This window comes from Conger conger, chromosome 10 (genome assembly GCF_963514075.1).
Source record: "Conger conger chromosome 10, fConCon1.1, whole genome shotgun sequence".
Taxonomy (NCBI): domain Eukaryota; kingdom Metazoa; phylum Chordata; class Actinopteri; order Anguilliformes; family Congridae; genus Conger; species Conger conger.
In genome coordinates, this window is record NC_083769.1 from 6,606,978 (window position 1) to 6,627,457 (window position 20,480).

Genomic DNA, 20,480 nt, shown 5'->3' on the forward strand with positions numbered 1-20,480 from the left:
TCCCCCGCTTTCCTGCAGTCAATTTTCCCCATGCAAACACAAAATAAGTACAAGCCAAGTACATGCCACTTCAAAACCCCTTTTCCACTTTCCACTGTTTTCTCCCTGGCTGCACCCACTGCCACAAACCCCGCTCTTTTATCCCTTCTCGGTGTCAGAGGAAACCAGTGGCAGCTGTGTGAGTTAATCAACCAGGCTGTGCTAAGCAGACTAAGTACCCCAGTCCACATTCCCATCCGTGCTTCCAATTACCAATCAAGAGAAGTGCTCTCACCAATCCTGCAGCTTGTTAGGCTCACCACCTGACCGACCTATTAGTTTCCTTTACTGAATATTATATAATATAAAAATGCATTATGATGTTGCCTGAAGAATAACCTAATACATAGTTAGTATTAGTATTGTTAATAGTTATTGCCATAACTGAGGGCTAAGTTATCCCTTCATATCATAATCGTAAAATAAAGTGCAGCTTTGACTTGTTCAGTGTGTGCATTTATGCTTTTCCATGAAAATAATCATGGAAAGACTTATATTATTTGAACAGCTCATACAATTCGACAACATATAGTGGGATAATGTATCATCAAGTAACATAATATATGATATATTGGACTTTTATGAATGTAATTAATGAAATTAATTCAGACCTGCACTTGAAACAGTACTACACTCATAGTGATTCACAATTCATGATTCACACCAACCCCTTTCCTGTTTACCAAGATCTTGATAAGACATGTTCCCTTTACAATGTTTGCATATTATCAGACATAATATTATCAATATTGAGTTTGTTCAAGAAAAGCTATCAGGAATAAGTGTCAATGTTGCATTTGTAAGCATAATGCTATCGGCCATAAGTATTATTGTCGCGTTTGTTAGCATAGTGCTATCGGGCATAAGTGTCATTGTTGTGTTTGTTAGTGGAACATTCGGACTGTGATAGTGAAACGGCTGTATAAAGGCAGCCTCTTGTTGGGCAACGGGGCATGCTGATCCGGAGACTTCCAAGCACGAAGATCGCAATGAAGTGGGCTTTGGTGTTCCTGGGCCTGGTGGCCCTTTCTGAGTGCCTGGTTAGGTGAGCATTCCAGGACTTGGGTCAAAAGATTATTTGAAATGCTTGTACCTCTTTAGACACAAAGTAGATTCCTAAAGATTATACCAAGAATTGAAAAGATACAATCAAAATGATCATTTAATATGAATATGTGCAATAATCTATAGGGTTTCAAATCGTATTTGTATCTAAACAGTTAAACTCTTTCTTTTTTTCTATATTTAGTGCAAATGCACAAAAAGGAGTAAATGCTAGGCTATAAACATAATAAATTAATGAAAAAGTAAAAGTATAATTTTGTTGTGTAAGGTAAACAGTGTCTAAAATGCTATCTGTGGTGTTGCAGGGTTCCTCTGATGAAGGGGAAGTCTATGAGGCAGTCTCTCATGGAGCAGGGCAAACTGGAGGAGTTTTTGCAGAAATACAACGACCTGTCTGCCAAATACAACAACTTCATGTCTGACCTGCCCATGTACAACTACTTGGATGTAAGCATTCCCTTTTCCATCCACACAGTTGTTCTCTACGATATGATATTATGACCCTATCAAAAAAAGTGCTTTTCAAACATATGGTTATTGTATGCCTGCACTGATATCGTATTGTAGAAGTATTGATATACGTTGTAGGTGTATATCTACATTAATGTGCATATTGTGTATGTATGTAGCAAATGCTTTCAACAAATTCTGAAATAAATATTTATTGAATGCATTTTCTGACGGGAAATGTAATATAAAAGTGCTTCAAAAGCAAAATTGCAATTTAAGGTATATAAAAAATGGAAATTATTTTATTTTTTAATTTTTTTTTGCACGGGAATGCTGAACCTGCCTCTGCATTTGCCAGATTGAATATGTCAGCGTCATCTCCATTGGAACACCACCTCAGTCATTCAGGATCCTCCCTGACACTGGATCTGCCAACCTGTGGGTGCCCTCCATTTACTGCAACAGCCAGGCATGCTGTGAGTATAACAATGTCAGCCATTTTAAAACTGCTCACCACCTCACATTCTTCACAGGCCTCACAAACGGGTTTAATCAGCTGCCAGTTTAAGTGAAGGAAACAAAATGTTTTGTCTCTTTAGCCAATTAAAGAGATGTATTAGACACGTATGGACTGAAACACCGCAGAATCTGAATTCCCTGCTCCAGAATAGCCAAAAAGCTCAAGTTTTCAGTATTTTAGCAGAAGCCAATCTTATTTGTAATTGTTTTGCATAACAATTGAGGTCCTGTAAACTACAGTACAGTCATGGAAATATCTTAACAACTCAAGACATGTTGCCCTCTACTTCATTTAATTGTATTGCAGGGTTCTTGTTTTCAGGATAAATGAATGTCACGTGGTCCTTGTATTTCCACAATGTCTTACAAATGAAGATGAAAAACACAAATCCATTTGTGAATTGTGAATTCTCTCTTCAGCTAACCATCGGAAATTCAACCCTTCTCTGTCCTCGACCTATCGGGCTCAGAACACGCCCGTGTCCATCCAATACGGAACAGGAAGCATGACTGGTTTCCTGGGTTACGACACAGTTAATGTAAGAGTCACACCCAAAATGTGATCAGGGCGCCAACACATTCATAGGAAATCCATAAATATCTATAAATGCACCGGTAACATCTTACAATAAGGTTCTATCAATTGACATAAGTTAATGCATTAACTTATCTGACCAAAGAAAGAACAAGGCATTTTATTATACCATGTACCATTTTCTTCCAAGGTGAAGACTCATCAAAAGTAATGTCTCATATACTGACAGGAAATACTAGTGTTTCCTAACAGGAACAAATCGTTCACGAATGTAGCAAATGCATTGTAACACTTACATGAATAATACATTTACACCTACGAAACCTACTTATTCGAACTCTAGCTCCTACCTCACCTTCACTAATAGCTTAGTTAACATGAATAGATATTAAAAGACAAGTTATTTATATTACTTTGTCAGGTTATTAACGCATTATACACACATGTTAGTTTGGGGAACCTAAGCGTGATCAGTGTTCCTAACCGTCATGCTGGTTGTGTCTGCAGGTTGGAGGCATTGTCGACACTAACCAGCTTTTTGGCCTGAGTCAGACGGAGCCTGGGTCTTTCCTGTACTACAGCCCCTTCGACGGCATCATGGGCCTGGCTTATCCTTACATTTCTGCCTCTCATTCCACCCCAGTCTTTGACAACATGATGAGACAGGGTCTGGTGTCCCAGGACCTGTTCTCTATCTACCTTACCCGGTAATTCCAGAAGAAGCCACACACTGCCGATCATAGAGCCAAAGCTCAAAGTGGGCGGAGCTATTATATGCTCACTGATGTGAGCCAATAACTGTTTCTTTTGATTGGTTTGAATAAGTTGGATTAGTTCCAGAGCTTTCTTTCATGGGGAAGTGTAAACAATACAAATTATTGCAAGACTATTCTGTTCAGGAGACATTTTTTTGCCATGTTTATTGGGTGACCAGTTCCGTGATCTCACTCCCAACCCACCAGTCCGTCTCAACCCACAGTTTGGGATGTCTTTCCATGTTCCCTCTGTTTTCTGTTGTGTTGGATAAATCCTTGCTTCCTTGTTGACAGACCTGGAACTATAGTGTGTTGTCTTTGTACACAGCAATGGGGCTCAAGGAAGTGTTGTGACCTTCGGTGGATATGACACGTCCTATTTCACTGGACAGATCAACTGGGTTCCCATCACTGTTGAGGGCTACTGGCAGATTGCAATTGAAAAGTAAGTCCCATTCACACATCTTAGATATTGACACAAATTGAGAGCACAAAACATTGACATAATTCTAGTGAGTGCTATAACCTCTAAGAAAATGAAAGCAAATCTGAGAGGACCATATGATAACTTGTTGGCTGTGCAGCACTGCAGGGCTTTGTCAGTTGTCTGTGCTTCCCTGCGCTCTCATCCTACAGCGTGATGGTAAATGTTTGTCAGTTGACCGTGCTTCCCTGCGCTCTTGTCCTACAGCGTGATGGTAAATGTTTGTCAGTTGACTGTGCTTCCCTGCGCTCTCATCCTACAGCGTGATGGTAAATGTTTGTCAGTGGATTGTGCTTCCCTGCGCTCTCATCCTACAGCGTGATAGTAAATGTTTGTCAGTTGACCGTGCTTCCCTGCGCTCTTGTCCTACAGCGTGATGGTAAATGTTTGTCAGTTGACCGTGCTTCCCTGCGCTCTTGTCCTACAGCGTGATGGTAAATGTTTGGCAGTTGACTGTGCTTCCCTGCGCTCTCATCCTACAGCGTGATGGTAAATGTTTGTCAGTGGATTGTGCTTCCCTGCGCTCTCATCCTACAGCGTGATAGTAAATGTTTGTCAGTTGACCGTGCTTCCCTGCGCTCTTGTCCTACAGCGTGATGGTAAATGTTTGTCAGTTGACCGTGCTTCCCTGCGCTCTTGTCCTACAGCGTGATGGTAAATGTTTGTCAGTTGACTGTGCTTCCCTGCGCTCTCATCCTACAGCGTGATGGTAAATGGTCAGGTCGTGGCCTGCGCTCAGGGTTGCCCAGGTATTGTGGATTCTGGAACGTCTCTGATTGCCGGCCCTCCCTCCGACATAGCTTCCATCCAGCAGCAAATTGGAGCAACTGTCAATTCCTACCACCAGGTATGGATTTTTAACATATAATATAATATAATATAATATAATATAATATAATATAATATAATATAATACCACAAAGATATCAAACTGGATCACTTCATCCCTGGGGGTCATTTTAAAAGTTTACTTCTGACATTAAAAACTGAGGACTGCAGTTATTTTACTTGAGATTGTATTCATGTGCAATTTGTGTTTTACTTTTGTATTGTATTGAATTTTACTTTATAATCTCTACTTGCTCCTCCCTTGGCCAGGGCTCCCTTGTAAAAGAGATAACGATCTCAATGGGACTTGTATGGTTAAATAAAGGATAAATAAAATAAATAAATGAACACGAGGCAGTAACTATAATTAACATTGATAGGTTGCAGGTTTTTGTTTCCACCAGTTACCCTGGCTAAATGAACTAATTGGCTGCGTGAACTGGTTCACTGGAAGATTAGATCACAGTAAAAGAGGGGACACAAGAGCAGTCTTTGGCTGTCACTCATCAAGAAATGTACTGTAGCTAAAATATCAGATGACATAAATGTTAGGGCTAATTATGTAATTCAGGCCAGAAGTTGGTATGAAATCCAGAAATGGACACGGCCCTCTTTGCCCACCTCTGTGAGCTTTGACCCTGTATCTCCAGGATTTTCTCCTGAAAGGCTGGTGTGGATGCGTGTTTCTTCCCACCTGTTACGGTACAACAGCTATACAACTGCTCAGTCCTATAACAGACAACAGGAAAAGTTTTTCACCAAGGTCATTTATGCTTTTGCTTAAGGAAACCTTTAAGAGCAGAGGTTGGCGTGAAATCCCACCAGATTGCCCCTGTCTGTGCTCCCCTGCTCTAGACAATCAGATCTAAGCACTTTTGTATAGCTTCTGATTGGTGAGAATTTCCATGGTCACCTCTTTGTTCCTCTCCTCTTCTCAGTACACCATTAACTGCCAGAACATAGGCTCCATGCCAGATGTGACCTTCACCATCAACAATGTGCAGTACGAAGTACCACCCAGTGCCTATGTCAGACAGGTATGGACACTGACTCCCTTGTACACGCAGCTTTTTCCTCTGTATTTTAGGGAGTGTACTTCAATTATGGGGAATTCACTCAATTTGACTGTCAGTTCTACAATGTTATACTGTCAGTCCCATTTTGCTTGTAGCAGTAAATTGGGTTGTGAGAAACACACTCAAGCAGCTTATTTACATTTAAAATATGCTTTATCTTGTGATTGCAATATCATCGCAGCCCTTTCCACAAATGGATGGAAGTATTACACTACTATGTTCTACATTTCATATGATTTCAAAGCACTTTGCAGTGAAGGGGGAATTCACCTTCACCACCACTAATGTATATGCATGGCAGCCATTTTAGAACACCACATAGCTTTGGTGGAGAAAGCGGAAATCATTATCCTCGCACAGGGCTACAAATCCACAGAAGGGATTGCAGTGGTGAGGATTTAGAAATAGAAAGATGCAAAAGAAAAAAAAAAAAGATTTATTTTACCAATCTTGAGTATACGTGTTTTCCCATTCCTCCCAGGTGAACGGACAATGCTCCAGTGGGTTCCAGTCTATGGTCCTGCCCACTGCCCAGGGAGACCTGTGGATCCTGGGAGATGTCTTCATCAGGGAGTACTACTCCATCTTCGACCGCGGGAATAACAGGGTGGGGCTGGCCCAGGCCGTCTGAGCCTCTCGCTCGCTCCATCCCAACCTTCGTTTGATCCCTGCCTGAGTGGTCAGCAGCTGAGGCCACCTCTGAAAGATATCAAAGGGGGAACTCCCTATTTTCCACACCCCACACCCCAACATCCCAGAGCTTTTAAGTAATGCATATTCTACAAATAAAAAAAAAGATTGCAACACTATTGAACATTGATGAAATTGAGTGATAGATGGTTTCCTGCTATAAGAAATGTCACTTTTCCATAAAACCTTGTGAATAATATATCTGTGACGGAACCGAGCGGGTTACGAAACACAAAATTTAGGGTTTGGCCAAGGACGCAGAGGCAGTAGTAGTTTTGGACAATGCTTTAATAAGAAGGCTTGCAACATACAAGCAATTCCGGACCAAAAGATGAAAACGCAAAAGTAGACAAAATTAAGTTTTGCAAACAAAATACAGAAATAATAATAAAGAACTACAGGCAGTTCCAAAGCAACCTATTGCCGGTTCTGCTGTAGCCTCAGTCAGTGCAGACTACAGCTCTCAGAGACACAAGTCATGCTTCACACATGTGTCTCCCTACACATCACCAGACCCTCCTTCCCTACAAAAACCAGGGTGTAGACATATACCAGGTGGCCAGCACCATTATGAACACACAGGGGAACATTAAACAAACAATTACACAACAAATAACACTCTGAGACTAGACATATAAGTATTGCACCTGCCCACAACCATTACTATACAATATTCATATTACAACATTTACTGTATGAAAAGACATTCCTCAAAGTCGGCTTGATCAAGGCCTACTCTACCCGGAAAACCTCCCCATAATAAAACGTGACGTTGGTGCGGATCCAATCACGCACGGAACCAATAAACACAACTCTGTTGCTCATCGGCCCCCTTTGCCCGCCGACACAGGAGACAAACGTGACAGGAGCTGGTAAACATTTTCCTATTCTGTTAACTTGCGCATTGCGTGGACCTAAGCTAACAAAATAAATGTGCAACATGCATTGAAGTACTTTCATAGTTTTTTCGTTCTTTACAAAAGTTAAAATGTCCATGACGTTTGTGCAAACTCGCAGAATAGAGTGCAGATGTTGTTGCGGTAGCCGCATAGCTCTTACCAGTAGCTTGTGCGTCTTCCCGTTGGCACAAGTCCATGCGTTTGTGTTATCAGTAAAGTGTATCGGGTCTTCACATATCCATTGGAGCAATCGCATAATTTGAGCATCACGTAATATCAGTATATATGTGAGACCCTTCATGTATGTAGCGTGAAGGTGAGTGAGTGTAGCAGCTGAGTTGGGCATTTCTCCTGTGCGGTCCTCTAGACCGTCACAATATCACAGTATCAAACTTTCTATTATATATATGTGACCGTATATATGGAAAAGATATACATGACACGTAAGGAAATAAAACATCAGAAGGCTAATACTGATTATAATGGGTAGGGGAGCCCAGCTAGGTACATAAGAAGCAACACTGTTAATATAAAAATAAAGCTTTTATTTTTATTTATTCTTAAAAAGTAGTTGGTATCATAGTCCAGCACATCAACCAAGCTACTGGCCCTTAGTGTTACAGGTAGTCTTCCCACCAAATAGATTAGATTAAATAAATACACAAAAGAAAAATACAACAATTCAGAAATAGATGCACCCCTTGACCCTATGCGCCAGTACATACTTCCACCATGTGGCTAGGGTAAGCCCTTAGGGTTTGAGTCACACCAAACCGTTCAGAGTAGGACACAATTGTCCGAAACCCATGTGTTGCACAGCACAATCTGTGATCACTACACACTGTTCACAAAGAAATACACAATTTCAACAGCAAACAATAGTCATTGCACAGCACCAAAAGCTACTCTGAAATTATAGGGGTGGAATTAGTAGCCCGAGGGCCAATCTACCAGCCAGAATGGTCTAAGTTCTCCAGGGCCCAAAACCTGGGCACAACAGTAGATGCCTTATATGGGCATGCACCTAAAAGGACAATGAACCAAATAAAGGAAATACACACTTAAATCACAAAACACCTAATGTAAACCAGGCCATCCAAAAAAGGTGAGAAATCAATAAACAACCACAAAGGTGGCTCAACCAATTTCTAAACCAATATTAGAGGGAAAAGAAACAGTGGCCATAGAGCACTCCAAGCGGAACGGCCCTTTCCTGATTCAACAGCGGAGCTTGATTATTTCCGATAGTTGCGTCTTAACTTTGACCTGACAATAAACACGCATGATTTAAATCCTTTAGAGCAGGGGTCACCGACACGGTGCCCGCGGGCAGCAGGTCGCCCCCAAGGACCACATGAGTCGCCCGCAGGCCTGTTCTAAAAATAGCACAACTCACTAGTGAGCTGCATCTACAATTTAATTTTATTCTGTTGCTATTTTTTTTTAATCACACTTTTTAAAAAATGACAATATCTTAAAGATATGTTTATTATACATGAAGTTTAGATAAGTTTAGGTGATCTCTGACCTACTCTAGTTCAAAGGTCAGTATTGTGCGCGTGACAAAACAAACTGGTAGCCCTTAGTATGACTCAGTACCCATGAAGTAGCTCTCAGTTTCAAAAAGGTTGGTGACCCCTGCTTTAGAGTATCACACTCACGCCAAACAATCTCCTACAGCCCAGGCGCGAGGATGCAAAGAAAGAGACAAGAAAGAGGCGGGTGTACTTGTCCTATATTAAATGCTCTACGCACCTGTTAGACAGCGCACCCTCCCTAACTCCATCATTGGCGCAGATGGATGTAAATCACTTCCTGGCAAACAGGTAAATATTTGACTGGATAGAAAGCGGAAGAGAGAAAGGAGATGAGACAACCAAGTGCGCCTTGTGCTCTGGAGAAGAATCAAAATATTTGCGTGATCGTTATTACACGCACCTCACTACATTTTTTTTGGTTACACCAGGCATGCTCTTTGTCAAATTTGGCAAAGATCTCATCAGTTTTGTGGAAGAAGAAGCAAAAAATTCAAAAACAAATTCCGATTGTTACTGTTGGTTGGTGCAGTGGGTAGCACTGCCGCCTCACAGCAAGGAGGTCCTGGGTGGAGTTTGCATGTTCTCCCCGTGTCTGCGTGGGTTTCCTCCGGGTACTCCGGTTTCCTCCCACAGTCCAAAGACATGCAGGTTAGGCTGATTGGAGAGTCTAAATTGCCCATAGGTATGAGTGTGTGAGTGAATGGTGTGTGTGCCCTGCGATGGACTGGTGACCTGTCCAGGGTGTATTCCTGCCTTTCGCCCAATGTATGCTGGCATAAGCTCCAGCCCCCCTGCGACCCTGTTCAGGATAAGCGGGTTAAGATAATGGATGGATGGATGGATACTGTGGGTTTTGTCAACCGAGATAACACCAAGAGACTCCTAAATATTGAAGTAAATATAAGACAGAATGGGTTTTAAAAAATAGAATGCGGCTTTTGGAATAGCCCAGTCAGAGCCCAGACCTATTACTGCCAAAGGAGGTTCGATCAGTTATTAAATCCAAGGATGCACTTACTTTTTCCACCAGCACTGTGAATGTTTAATGGGTGTGTTCAATAAAGACATTGTGTGTTATTAGCTTCATGACATTCTGTGTGTCTATACTTGTGATGACGAGGATGAGATCACATTTTATGACAAATTAATGAAGAAAAACAAAATCCATTTTTTTATACTGGATGTGCTATTCCCCAAAATTAATTGTAATGGTAGCTGCATGAAAAAAAAAATAGTGTAATGTTTAGGAGTATAAGCTTACAAAGCAAGTATACCTAGTATATCTTTTTGCTTTGTGAATTTCCATGCTATATTTATGTGGACAGACATTCAAGCATTTTTCATACAAAATCTCATAGCCTCAGAGATCCACTGTTGCAAAGAAATATTATTATTTTTGCACAGTACCTATTAATACTTGTTTGTTACAATCATAATGTATACATTTTGTAACCATGAAAACCCATTTTGCAACATTGTTAAAACATTGTTCACTCAAACAAAAAATGCACAAAAGTTGTGATTTTCTTGATCAGAGTGTTCCTAGAAACAGATTTAAAAGAAAGAAAAAAGTTGTCACCAACTATTTCAATGGTTTCCGAGGGTTAAATCGGAAAAGTTTCATTAGCCTGTTGTAGAACACTGGCACACGTGTTATCACTGTGGTGATAAGTCTTGTGATAATACATATCTTCTAGATTATCTTGTGGAAAATGAAGTTCTATTAAGAAATCAAATAATGTCTTGTTTATTTACTCTCTTTATCCTAATCTGTTGTGTGGAAACTCTTGTTAGATGTATATAGTTGCATTGTTACTAACATGGGGGTGGCAGTGTGGTATAGGCTTGTAACTCCATGGTTGCAGGTTTGATTCCCAGCTGTGGCACTACTGGTGCACCATTGAGTAAGGTATTTAACCTGAATCACTTCAGCGAAATATCCGCCAGTATAAACGGAGTGTATGTAAAAACATAGCCTGTGTACATTTTCTCTTTTTGGCATAATTTATTAATGAATATGTAATAGCAACAAAGGAAAAAGTGAGCATTACTGGGCTGAATGGCCTGTTCTCACCAATACCTTATGTTATGTTATGCTAACAGTCCACATTCACTGGAACATAAAACAAAAATGAATAAATTATTTAAAATAATCAGAGTAGATTTTAGAACAATATATGGACATTTTCAGATATTGCAATAACATTTTACTACTTTTCTGGGAAACATATATTCACTTGTCCAAAATATCTACAAACTATTAATATTGTGCAGTGTAGTTATTTAAGATATAACCAGATATGATTAGACTATCAGGGCAAACAGTATTCATGGGATTTTTACCAGTAACTCTTCTACAAATTTAAATTCGAAAGCATTCTAGTCACTCTCCAGTGATATTCTATAACTAGCCTGTTACCATGGACCTACATGCAATATGAACTTAATGTACTGTAGATGAACTTACTGTAGTGGAAGACAGAGCAGCTACAGTGTATAAAATAAAATATAAAATGAATAAAATAAAAGTGCATAACATGAAGTATTAATATTCATATTAACTTCTAAAATAATGTTAATATAACATAATATCCTGCATAATCTGCATAGTTATCCTCTGTACCACTATAAAGTAATTTAAAGTAGTACTTAAAAAAAGAATGAATATGAGTTTTGATTGTTTTCCAAAATCATATTCCACCGCATTTAGAATATGGCAGTTTGCACTATCGCCATGTCAAGCAAACAAACAGCGCTAATGCTTTATCAAACAGTAATGGTATTTTCCTCTGTCAGATTCGCAAATGTACAGTTCGTACAGCACACAAGAGCAGTTTTCACAGTCCTGTTTTCATAGAGCTTATCACAAAATGATAAACAAATGGCATTTCCTGAATGATAATAAAAGGTAAACTGTTGAGGTTAAAGATAATGTGCCTTTGTTCTCAATGCTTTCAATGTTCTGACTACCTGCTCTTGATTTTATTATAGGACAAAAAATATAATTTTTTTAATCTGGTCTAATTTTTTGGTTTAGAATTATGAGAACTTCTCTCTTCATAACACATTTGAGACTATATAAATGAATTTGGTTATGAGCTAAATTATTTGAATCCTGGATAACCTTGATAAGATTGTTTTACCTTTAAATTCAGTGCATTCAGAAAGTATTCAGAACCCTTCACTATTTTCACATCTTGTTATGTTGTAGCCTTATGCTAAAATTGTTTAAATTCATTTTTAACAATCTACAAAAACAGAATTTTAGAAATGTTTGCAAATTTATTAAAAAGGAAAAACTGAAATATCACATTGACATTAAGTAGTCAGACCCTTTGCTATGCCACTTTAGGATTTAGCTCAGGTGCCTCCCATTTCTCTTGATCATCTGTGAGATGTTTCTACACCTAGGTTGGAGTAATGTCAATTGATCGGACATGATTTGGAAAGGCACACACCTGTCTATATAAGGTCTCACAGCTGCCAATGCAAAAACCAAGCCATGAGGTCAAAGTGCTCAGAGACAGGATTGTGTTGAGGCGCAGATCTGAGGAAGGCTACAGAAAAAGTTATGCTGCATTGAAGGTTCCCAAGAGCACTGTGGCCTCCATAATTCTTAAATGAAAGAAGTTTGGAATGACCAACTCTTCCTATAGATTGCCTGATGGTCGCTGAGTTCCAGAGATCCTGTGTGGAGATGGAAGAAACTTCCAGAAATCATAGTGGTTAAGGTAAATGACTGGGACACACAAGGTCGGTGGTTCTAATCCTGGTGTAGCCACAATAAGATCCGCACAGCCATTGGGCCCTTGAGCAAGGCCCTTAACCCTGCATTGCTCCAGGGGAGGATTGTCTCCTGCTTAGTCTAATCAACTGTACGTTGCTCTGGATAAGAGTGTCTGCCAAATGCCAATAATGTAACACTCCACCGATCTGGGCTTTATGGCTGATTGGCCTGACAGAAGCCTCTTCAATGAAAGCCCACTTGGAGTTTGGAAAAATGACTCTCAGATTGTGAGAAACAAGATTATCTGGTCTGATGAAACCAAGATTGAACTGTTTGGCCTCATTTCTAGGGGAAAGTATCATGTCTAGAGAAAACCAGGCACTGCTCATCACCGGCCCGATACCTTCCCAGCGGTGAAGCAGGGTGCTGGCAGCATCAAGCTGTGGGGTGTTTTTCAGAAGCAGGGCCTGGGGGACTAGTCAGGGTCGAGGGAAAGCTGAACTGAGCAAAGTAGAGGTCCAGAGTGCTCCGGACTTCAGCCTGGGCCAAAGGTTCACCTTCCAACAGGACAATGACCCAAAGCACACAGCCAAGAGTGACTTCGGGACAACTCTGTTAATGTCCTTGAATGGCCCAGCCAGAGCCCAGACTTGACCCCAATTGAATCTCTGGAGAGACCTGAAAATGGCTGTCTTCAGAAGGTCCCCAACCAACCTGAAAGAGCTTGAGAGGATCTGGAGAGAAGAATGGCAGAAAATCCCCAAATCCAGGTTTGCAAAGCTTGTCGCATCATACCCAAGTCTGGAGGCTGTAATCGTTGCCAAAGGTGCTTCAACTAAGTACTGAGCAAAGGCTGTTTTTGCTTTGTCATTATGGGGTATTAAGTGTGGACTGATGAGTGAAAAAATGAATTTAAACGATTTTAACATGAGGCTACAACATAACAAAATGGGAAAAAAGGGGTCTGAATACTTTTCAAATGCTCTGCAGGTAAGTCTAAGCCTTATGTGTGTAACATTTTGATAAGGAATTCAAGGCTTTGATAAGATATGTTTCAAATGTGTTTATCTAAATCACTTTTTAATTGGTCAATGTATTATATTGTAAATACAATTAGGAACCTTGCTATTCTTTTACATCTACTATACCTGTTAAAATACAAAATAAAATAAAATGACAGAAACAAATGTTTGAGGATATAAATACTTTAAGCGTGTTTATGCATTATTCATTATTATTTATATAATGAGTATATTAATTTCTAAACTGTGTTGTACAAGATTATTATCAGCTAACTTTTTCATAAAATTTCATTATAGATTGAAAGAAAAATGTAAACACTTAAACAATCAAGGTAGATATCCCCCACTCTCAACACTATTGAACATTACTATACATATCAATCCTGCATACAGTAATACAGTATACATTATTTTGTTATGCATGCAGTCAATTTTTTTGGAATAGGACTTTAAACAGAATAAGAATTATTGTTCAAAATATTGTTTGTACAAATGTGGTCACTGAGACATTTTAATTTGGATTGGACATCTGGCATAATATTAAAAACATATCTTATCTGTTACAAACAAAGCTCACTTCAGGCAACCCAGTCCCTTTGCAGTTATTTAAATGCTTGAATGATAAGTGTACAAAGACTAAAGATTCAGCCATCTTCAATGACTTTGTTTAAAGGACATTCATATACGTACGGGACGACTGTTTTTATCTTTATATAACCCATTATACTGTGTTTTGTTATCGTGTTGATAAAGAGTATGGGGGAGGGAGGTGGGCTAACATCCGACTGTATAGTATATAAGGACCTGCGACGGCTTCCTCCAGTCACTCAATAGGTCTGAGGGGAAACATACCAGTGTAAACCAAGATGAAGTGGGCTGTTGTTCTGTGTGCCCTGGTGGCTCTCTCTGAGTGTCTTCACAAGTAAGTTCTTTGAACTCTAATTTAAAAAGTATTAGTCTTGGAGGAAAAAGAGAATGTGATGCTTCCTAACTGTGTTGTGGTAGGTTAAAATTGTGGATCGGTGGTTTTGCTAGAATGGAATTTCTTTAAATTCACGTTGCGTATGTCATCTGTTTGCAAATAAGAATGCAGTACATAAAAATTCAACAGCGCCAACAAACTTGTTGGGCTTAGTGTAAAAATGCGCTGTTTACCTGTAAATGTCCATTTTGTCCCTTGGTGAGCTGCTTTGTCAGATCGCATGGTTTTTCTTTGCCTTTGTCTGTGTGAAGTTTTGTGATGGTGAAGTTTTGTATTTGTCTTTAGACCAACTACATACAAGAGCATTCAAACATATATTTCACCAACATTCAGAATATTCTTTCATACAATCATGTTTTGCTTTGTACAGTAGCCTTCCTTTTTGAAATGTCTTCCGGGTCCGCGGTGGTCCCTTTTCAAACTTCACCGGCATGAAAAGAGTAGATCTGGAGTATTTCCAAAATGGCGGTAACCCAGGTGTGGCCCAGTTTGACAGTGTTCGGCAGTGTGTTTGGTGCATCTCCATTGGTTCCTCTCTCCTCTCAGGATGCCTCTGATCAAGGGCAAGTCTGCGAGGGACACCCTGCAGGAGAAGGGCCTGTGGGAAGAGACCAGGCAGAAGCATCCCTACAACCCCATGGCCAAGTTCATGCAGACTGGCACCGAGTCCATGACCAATGATGCCGACGTAGGTCAAACTCACAAATTAGTCAATTAGCTGTGGGGCGACATTGCCTCAGGCAGTAAGAGCGGCCGTCTGGCAGTCTAAGGGATGCCTGTTCGATCCTGATCCTGCCCTGGGTTGTGTCGAAGTGTCTCTGAGCGGGACACCTAATCCCTAAATTCCCCTGAAGGGCTGGTGGGTGCCTTGCATGGCAGCCAACTGCCGTTGGTGTATTGGTGAAAGAGAAGCATCAATTGTAAAGGTGCTATATAAATGCCAAACATGTACCCTGGCAGGATAACATGCCATGTTATCATGATAAGTGATGCACTCTGATGTGTATCTCAGAGTGAATGTTCCATTCCCAGACACATCCTTTTTTTAAATAAGGTGTGATAAATGCAGATTGTTTTTTCATTTCATTGTGTGAACAGCATTTATTATGGCCATGTATTTTTTCCATTCTGATCAACCCAAGTGCTGATTGTAGCATTCAGCTTTTTTCCCTTATATTATATATATACATTTAAAGACCTGCATCTGAATAATATGCTGCTTAGAATTATTTTTTTAATAATTCCATCTGTTGAGGGCATGGGACTTGAATTTCAGATGCTGAATTCAGAATCTGTGAGTTCAGCAATGCAATGCAATACAGTATACTGGCTTGTTAATGCGGAAAGCATATACATCTTTATAACTTAAAACGCTGAATGTGTGCCCCCCACCCCCATTCCTCCTGCCACAGCTGTCCTACTATGGCGTCATCTCCATCGGAAACCCCCCTCAGTCCTTCAAGGTCATCTTCGACACCGGCTCCTCCAACCTGTGGGTGCCCTCCGTCTACTGCTCCAGCCAGGCCTGCCGTGAGTGACGATATATAGGACACATCCATCCATCCATCCAGTGTTACCCACTGCACCATCCGTGCCGGCCTATTTAGGACACAGTACCAGGGAAATGACACCAAACTACAGCTTTATTACCCGTTTTCATAGATGCACTATTCACCGCTGCACTGTAGGTGACCACAACAACGAGAAAATACTACAGGTACACACTCAACAGTCATCCTCTCTGTCACTCAACATACATATTCACAGTGTACACCTCACAGGAATGGAATATACTGACACTGCGCAAATATAACAATTAACAACCACAAGCGGTAATTACCAGGGTCCAAACAGCATGGAACTGAAAACTGTTTGGCTTAAGGACACTGTCGTTAATCCTGTACTTCTCCTGTTATCTCCAGAGAACCATGCTAAATTCAACCCTCAGCGTTCCTCTACCTACAAATACACCTCTCAGACCCTGGCCATCCAGTATGGCACTGGCAGCATGACTGGATGGCTGGGATACGACACAGTGGAGGTGAGATTTCCAGACAGTCCAGGAAGTGGTGTAGTGGTAAAGTGAAAGGTTCATGCCAGATCAATCCCAGGTTAGCTACTGCAGCTCCATGTATAATATTTTAAAAACAAATTAAGCTCTGGACAAGGTCCTTTCAAGTGTGGCATGGAAGTCTAATCCCAATACTTTTTTTTACCAACCAAAAACTGGCAGTTGCTGGCAAAATCCATAATCTGCATTCCTTTAATGGCCAGTGTTATTATTCCCAGAATGCACTGCACACATTTAATGTACATGAAGTAAATGGCATTTCTTCAAATGTTTAGCATGATCGACCCCAGATATACTGTACATGGCAGGAGATGGCACACTTGTATGCGTATGTGTTTTTTTGAGAGCAGCTAAAGGATTTTCCCTCCTTTCCGTTTGCAGGTTGGTGGCATCTCTGTCGCAAACCAGATCTTTGGTCTGAGCCACGATGAGGCCCCCTTCATGACCTACATGGTGGCTGACGGTATCCTGGGCCTGGCCTTCCCCTCCATCTCCTCCTCCCACGCTACGCCCGTCTTTGACAACATGATGAATGAGAGGCTGGTGTCCCAGAATCTGTTCTCAGTCTACCTGAGCAGGTAAGGCTGGAGGTAGCAGTAACATAAGGACCTGGGTCAAATATATGATTGTTTTGGACTCAAATCCTTTTATATGCTTTACTGAGCATATTGATGAGTGAGACAGTCTTGGAGGAGATGTTTTGTAAAGGGTTTTCACAAAATTCAACGACAGAAAACCAAAATGGCCGACATGATTGATTTTTGAGGCAAAGTCCTTCTGCAGGCAGATACATGCATGACAATGGGCAACATTGAGAAGCAATCAACATTGAGAAGCGTCAACTGTACAGTGCTTACAGTGTTTGCAAGTGTAAGGCGCTATATAAATGCCAGCCATTTACAATATGTGGCTGTGGTTTTTGGAGTATCAACTTTCTTTATAGAAAATGTTTAACAGCAAATTGAAATGAAAGGGAATTGTCACAGTCAATTGTAGCAGTGACTATGTGTAAGTTTTAGTATTTACTGTGGAACGTGAAGTGACCTCGAAGCTTCACCCTTCAGCAACAGCGAGTCTGGCAGTGAGGTGGACTTCGGCGGAATCGATGGAAACCACTACACCGGCAGCATCGCCTGGATCCCTCTCTCCTCTGAGACCTACTGGCAGATCACCATGGAAAGGTACGCACAAGGCTCTTCACCCTCTCCTTCTGGAACCCCCTAACAGCTTCTCAAGGATTCTGTTAGATCTTATGAAGCATTAGTCTTCAGCCACTGAGTCACTGGAAGGACCTTAGTATTATTTGTATAGTATTTAACTTAAACTTTAACTTTAAGAACAGCAAGGTGGAAATAGTACTGTAAGCAGCAGAATCACCCCAGTCATGCAATGCATCTGTTTTTGACAGTGAAAATGTTGTATTCAAATCCTATTTAGTTATTATCTGAATGCATGTCACATGTGCTTGCAATAAGTGAACCATATATGATGTAATTCATTATACAAGTTAATTTATTAGGAATTCATTATTTTATTGCTTGCATAGTGTTACCATCAACGGACAAGCTGTTGCCTGTACTCAAGGCTGCCAGGCTATTATAGACACTGGCACCTCTCTCATCGTTGGACCAAACAGTGACATTGCCAATATCAACAACTATGTCGGAGCCAGCACCAATCAGTATGGAGATGTAAGCAAAGTTGATCTACCCAAAGTCAAGTCAAACGATTCAGGTTTCACATTTCAACGTTAACCAAAGAGATCCTTGAGAAAGCCACTCTGAACACACTGACTTCCTGTGCCATTTGTCCTGCTTACAATATTGCCATATATTTCAATACATTTGGCAATACATATATAGCAATATACATGATGTTGATCCTTCCTCAAATATATTTCTTACATTTAGAAATGTATGAAAGTTCATTTTTTTATATTATGCATATATTATTATATATTTAAGAAATATATTGCAATTCTTTTCAACACATTAGATTTTTATGTTGTGCTCACAAGATGAAAAACTCAAATGAGAGGCCAGTGGCCTGTAGCTTATCTGTTCAATGGTTGTGAAATCTTACGATCACGCTTTCCCCACAGTCCACTGTTTCCTGCAACAACATTGGCAGCATGCCTGAGGTGACATTCAGCATCAACGGAAACTCCTTTACCATCCCGGCTTCTGCCTATGTTTCCCAAGTGAGTTCACCTCTTCTACTCATGTGAAATAGAGAAACTACACAGCAAAAATGTCAGTAAGAAAAGTACATTTTATATAGTGTAATTCGGTTGAAAACCACTTTATCAACACTTCTCCAACAAATAACACAGGTTCAATAGAGCAATACTAAACGCAGTTGCATCTTTTTAGTTTGTGTTGCCATATAAGCCTATTTGTGTATTTTCAGTGATAGGGGAATTCTTGAGCAAGCTAAATATTTTTCACTCAAACGCACTAACGATTATGTTTCCTACTTGTTTGGTTCGATGCTGCTGCCACTGTTTTTCATGAATGGCTACATCAAAAACCTTTAGGAATTCATGAAGCCATTAACCTTTATTCATGAATCCTATAACCTTTGAAAGGGATGCAGTTAAATGTGACATATGTTGAGAAGTTATACACGTACAATATGTGTGTTCAATATACTGTAAACCTTCATTTCACCAGTATATCTTAATGCAGACCTTTTGTGGATTACATTTAAGCTAAAATACCCTCCAGTGCCATTTTAACTTTATTTTTATTTACATTACTGCTTTTGATTGTAAATCAACATTTTGTGAAATACAGTACTGTGCAAAAGTCTTAGGCACCTGTATAACATTCTGTACAGATTAGATTCTTTCAAAAATAATTAAATGAAATGTCCTAAATAAATGTACGGTACATTTTACATGACATTTTATTAATTTGGCAGAATAGTTAAAAACTGAATAAAATCAATAGTTTTTGTGACCACCCTTCGGTGTTAAAATTGCATCACTTCTCTGAGATAGCCAACGCTGTCCTGCAGTTCTATTCGAAAATCAGGGAGGTTGTTCCAATGTTGGAGAACTTGCCACAGTTCTTCTGCAGAATTTGGTTGGCTCCTTGCTTCTGATCTCAGATTTTTATGCAAAAAGTAGTCAATTGCTTACAGTAATATGTTACAAAAATGTTTGCAAAATGAATATTTGGAAATGAATATTTGGAAAAAATGTGTTCTTTAATACTAACAAAAAAATAAACATATATATATATAATAAAGTCTAGGGTGCCTAAGACTTCTGCACAGTGCTGTATGTCTGATGCACCACCATCTTCTCCCTCCAGTCCGGCTACAGCTGCCGCACTGGTTTCGGCAACGGCGGTTCCAACCTCTGGATCCTGGGTGATGTCTTCATCAGGCAGTACTACGCCATCTTTGACAGAGGCACCAACTCTGTCGGCCTGGCAAAGGCTGTGTAATCTACCCCAGATCAGTGGCAGATTTGAACCCCCTGAAAAGATATCTAGTTTTCCAGAAGTGAGCTCCATGTTAATCCGTGGCTGAACAGCTAAATAGCTCCATTAGAAGCAGGTGAACTGGCACATGAAATGATCACCCTACTTCTAAATAAAAATATTTTTGAAGCATAACATATTTTCTCTGTGTCGTGATATTTTGCATGTGGCTAGAGCTTTGAAACAGACATGTTTGATTTGATAACTCAAGTTCAATAAAGTAGCCACGCTGGGATTCTTACAGGGACTATACAAGGCATCTCTATCCCCAGATGGCTGGTATTTATGCAGGTTTTTGTAAAATTAATGAAT

General features: G+C 40.1%; 2 protein-coding genes across 5 annotated transcripts; both read left to right on the forward strand.

The window, feature by feature from the left end:
- Positions 1 to 947: 947 nt before the first annotated feature.
- Positions 948 to 6,560, forward strand: LOC133138349 (pepsin A-like). Its single transcript, XM_061257003.1, has 9 exons — positions 948 to 1,084; positions 1,410 to 1,551; positions 1,913 to 2,030; positions 2,494 to 2,612; positions 3,116 to 3,315; positions 3,692 to 3,808; positions 4,550 to 4,694; positions 5,614 to 5,712; positions 6,233 to 6,560. The coding sequence occupies exons 1-9, from the start codon at positions 993 to 995 to the stop codon at positions 6,380 to 6,382; spliced, it is 1,182 nt and encodes a 393-aa protein (XP_061112987.1). The 5' UTR covers positions 948 to 992; the 3' UTR covers positions 6,383 to 6,560.
- A 683-nt stretch (positions 6,561 to 7,243) lies between these two features.
- On the forward strand, positions 7,244 to 20,254 carry LOC133138329 (pepsin A-like). Of its 4 annotated transcripts, none has more exons than XM_061256972.1 (9): positions 7,244 to 7,313; positions 15,156 to 15,297; positions 16,022 to 16,139; positions 16,532 to 16,650; positions 17,062 to 17,258; positions 17,745 to 17,861; positions 18,227 to 18,371; positions 18,782 to 18,880; positions 19,998 to 20,254. In XM_061256972.1, the coding sequence occupies exons 2-9, from the start codon at positions 15,157 to 15,159 to the stop codon at positions 20,130 to 20,132; spliced, it is 1,071 nt and encodes a 356-aa protein (XP_061112956.1). In that variant the 5' UTR covers positions 7,244 to 7,313; position 15,156; the 3' UTR covers positions 20,133 to 20,254. The 4 variants fall into 4 exon arrangements, with proteins under 4 accessions (XP_061112956.1, XP_061112957.1, XP_061112953.1 ...); XM_061256973.1 differs by lacking the exon at positions 7,244 to 7,313 and adding an exon at positions 12,388 to 12,609; XM_061256969.1 differs by lacking the exon at positions 7,244 to 7,313 and adding an exon at positions 12,647 to 13,375.
- Positions 20,255 to 20,480: the final 226 nt, after the last annotated feature.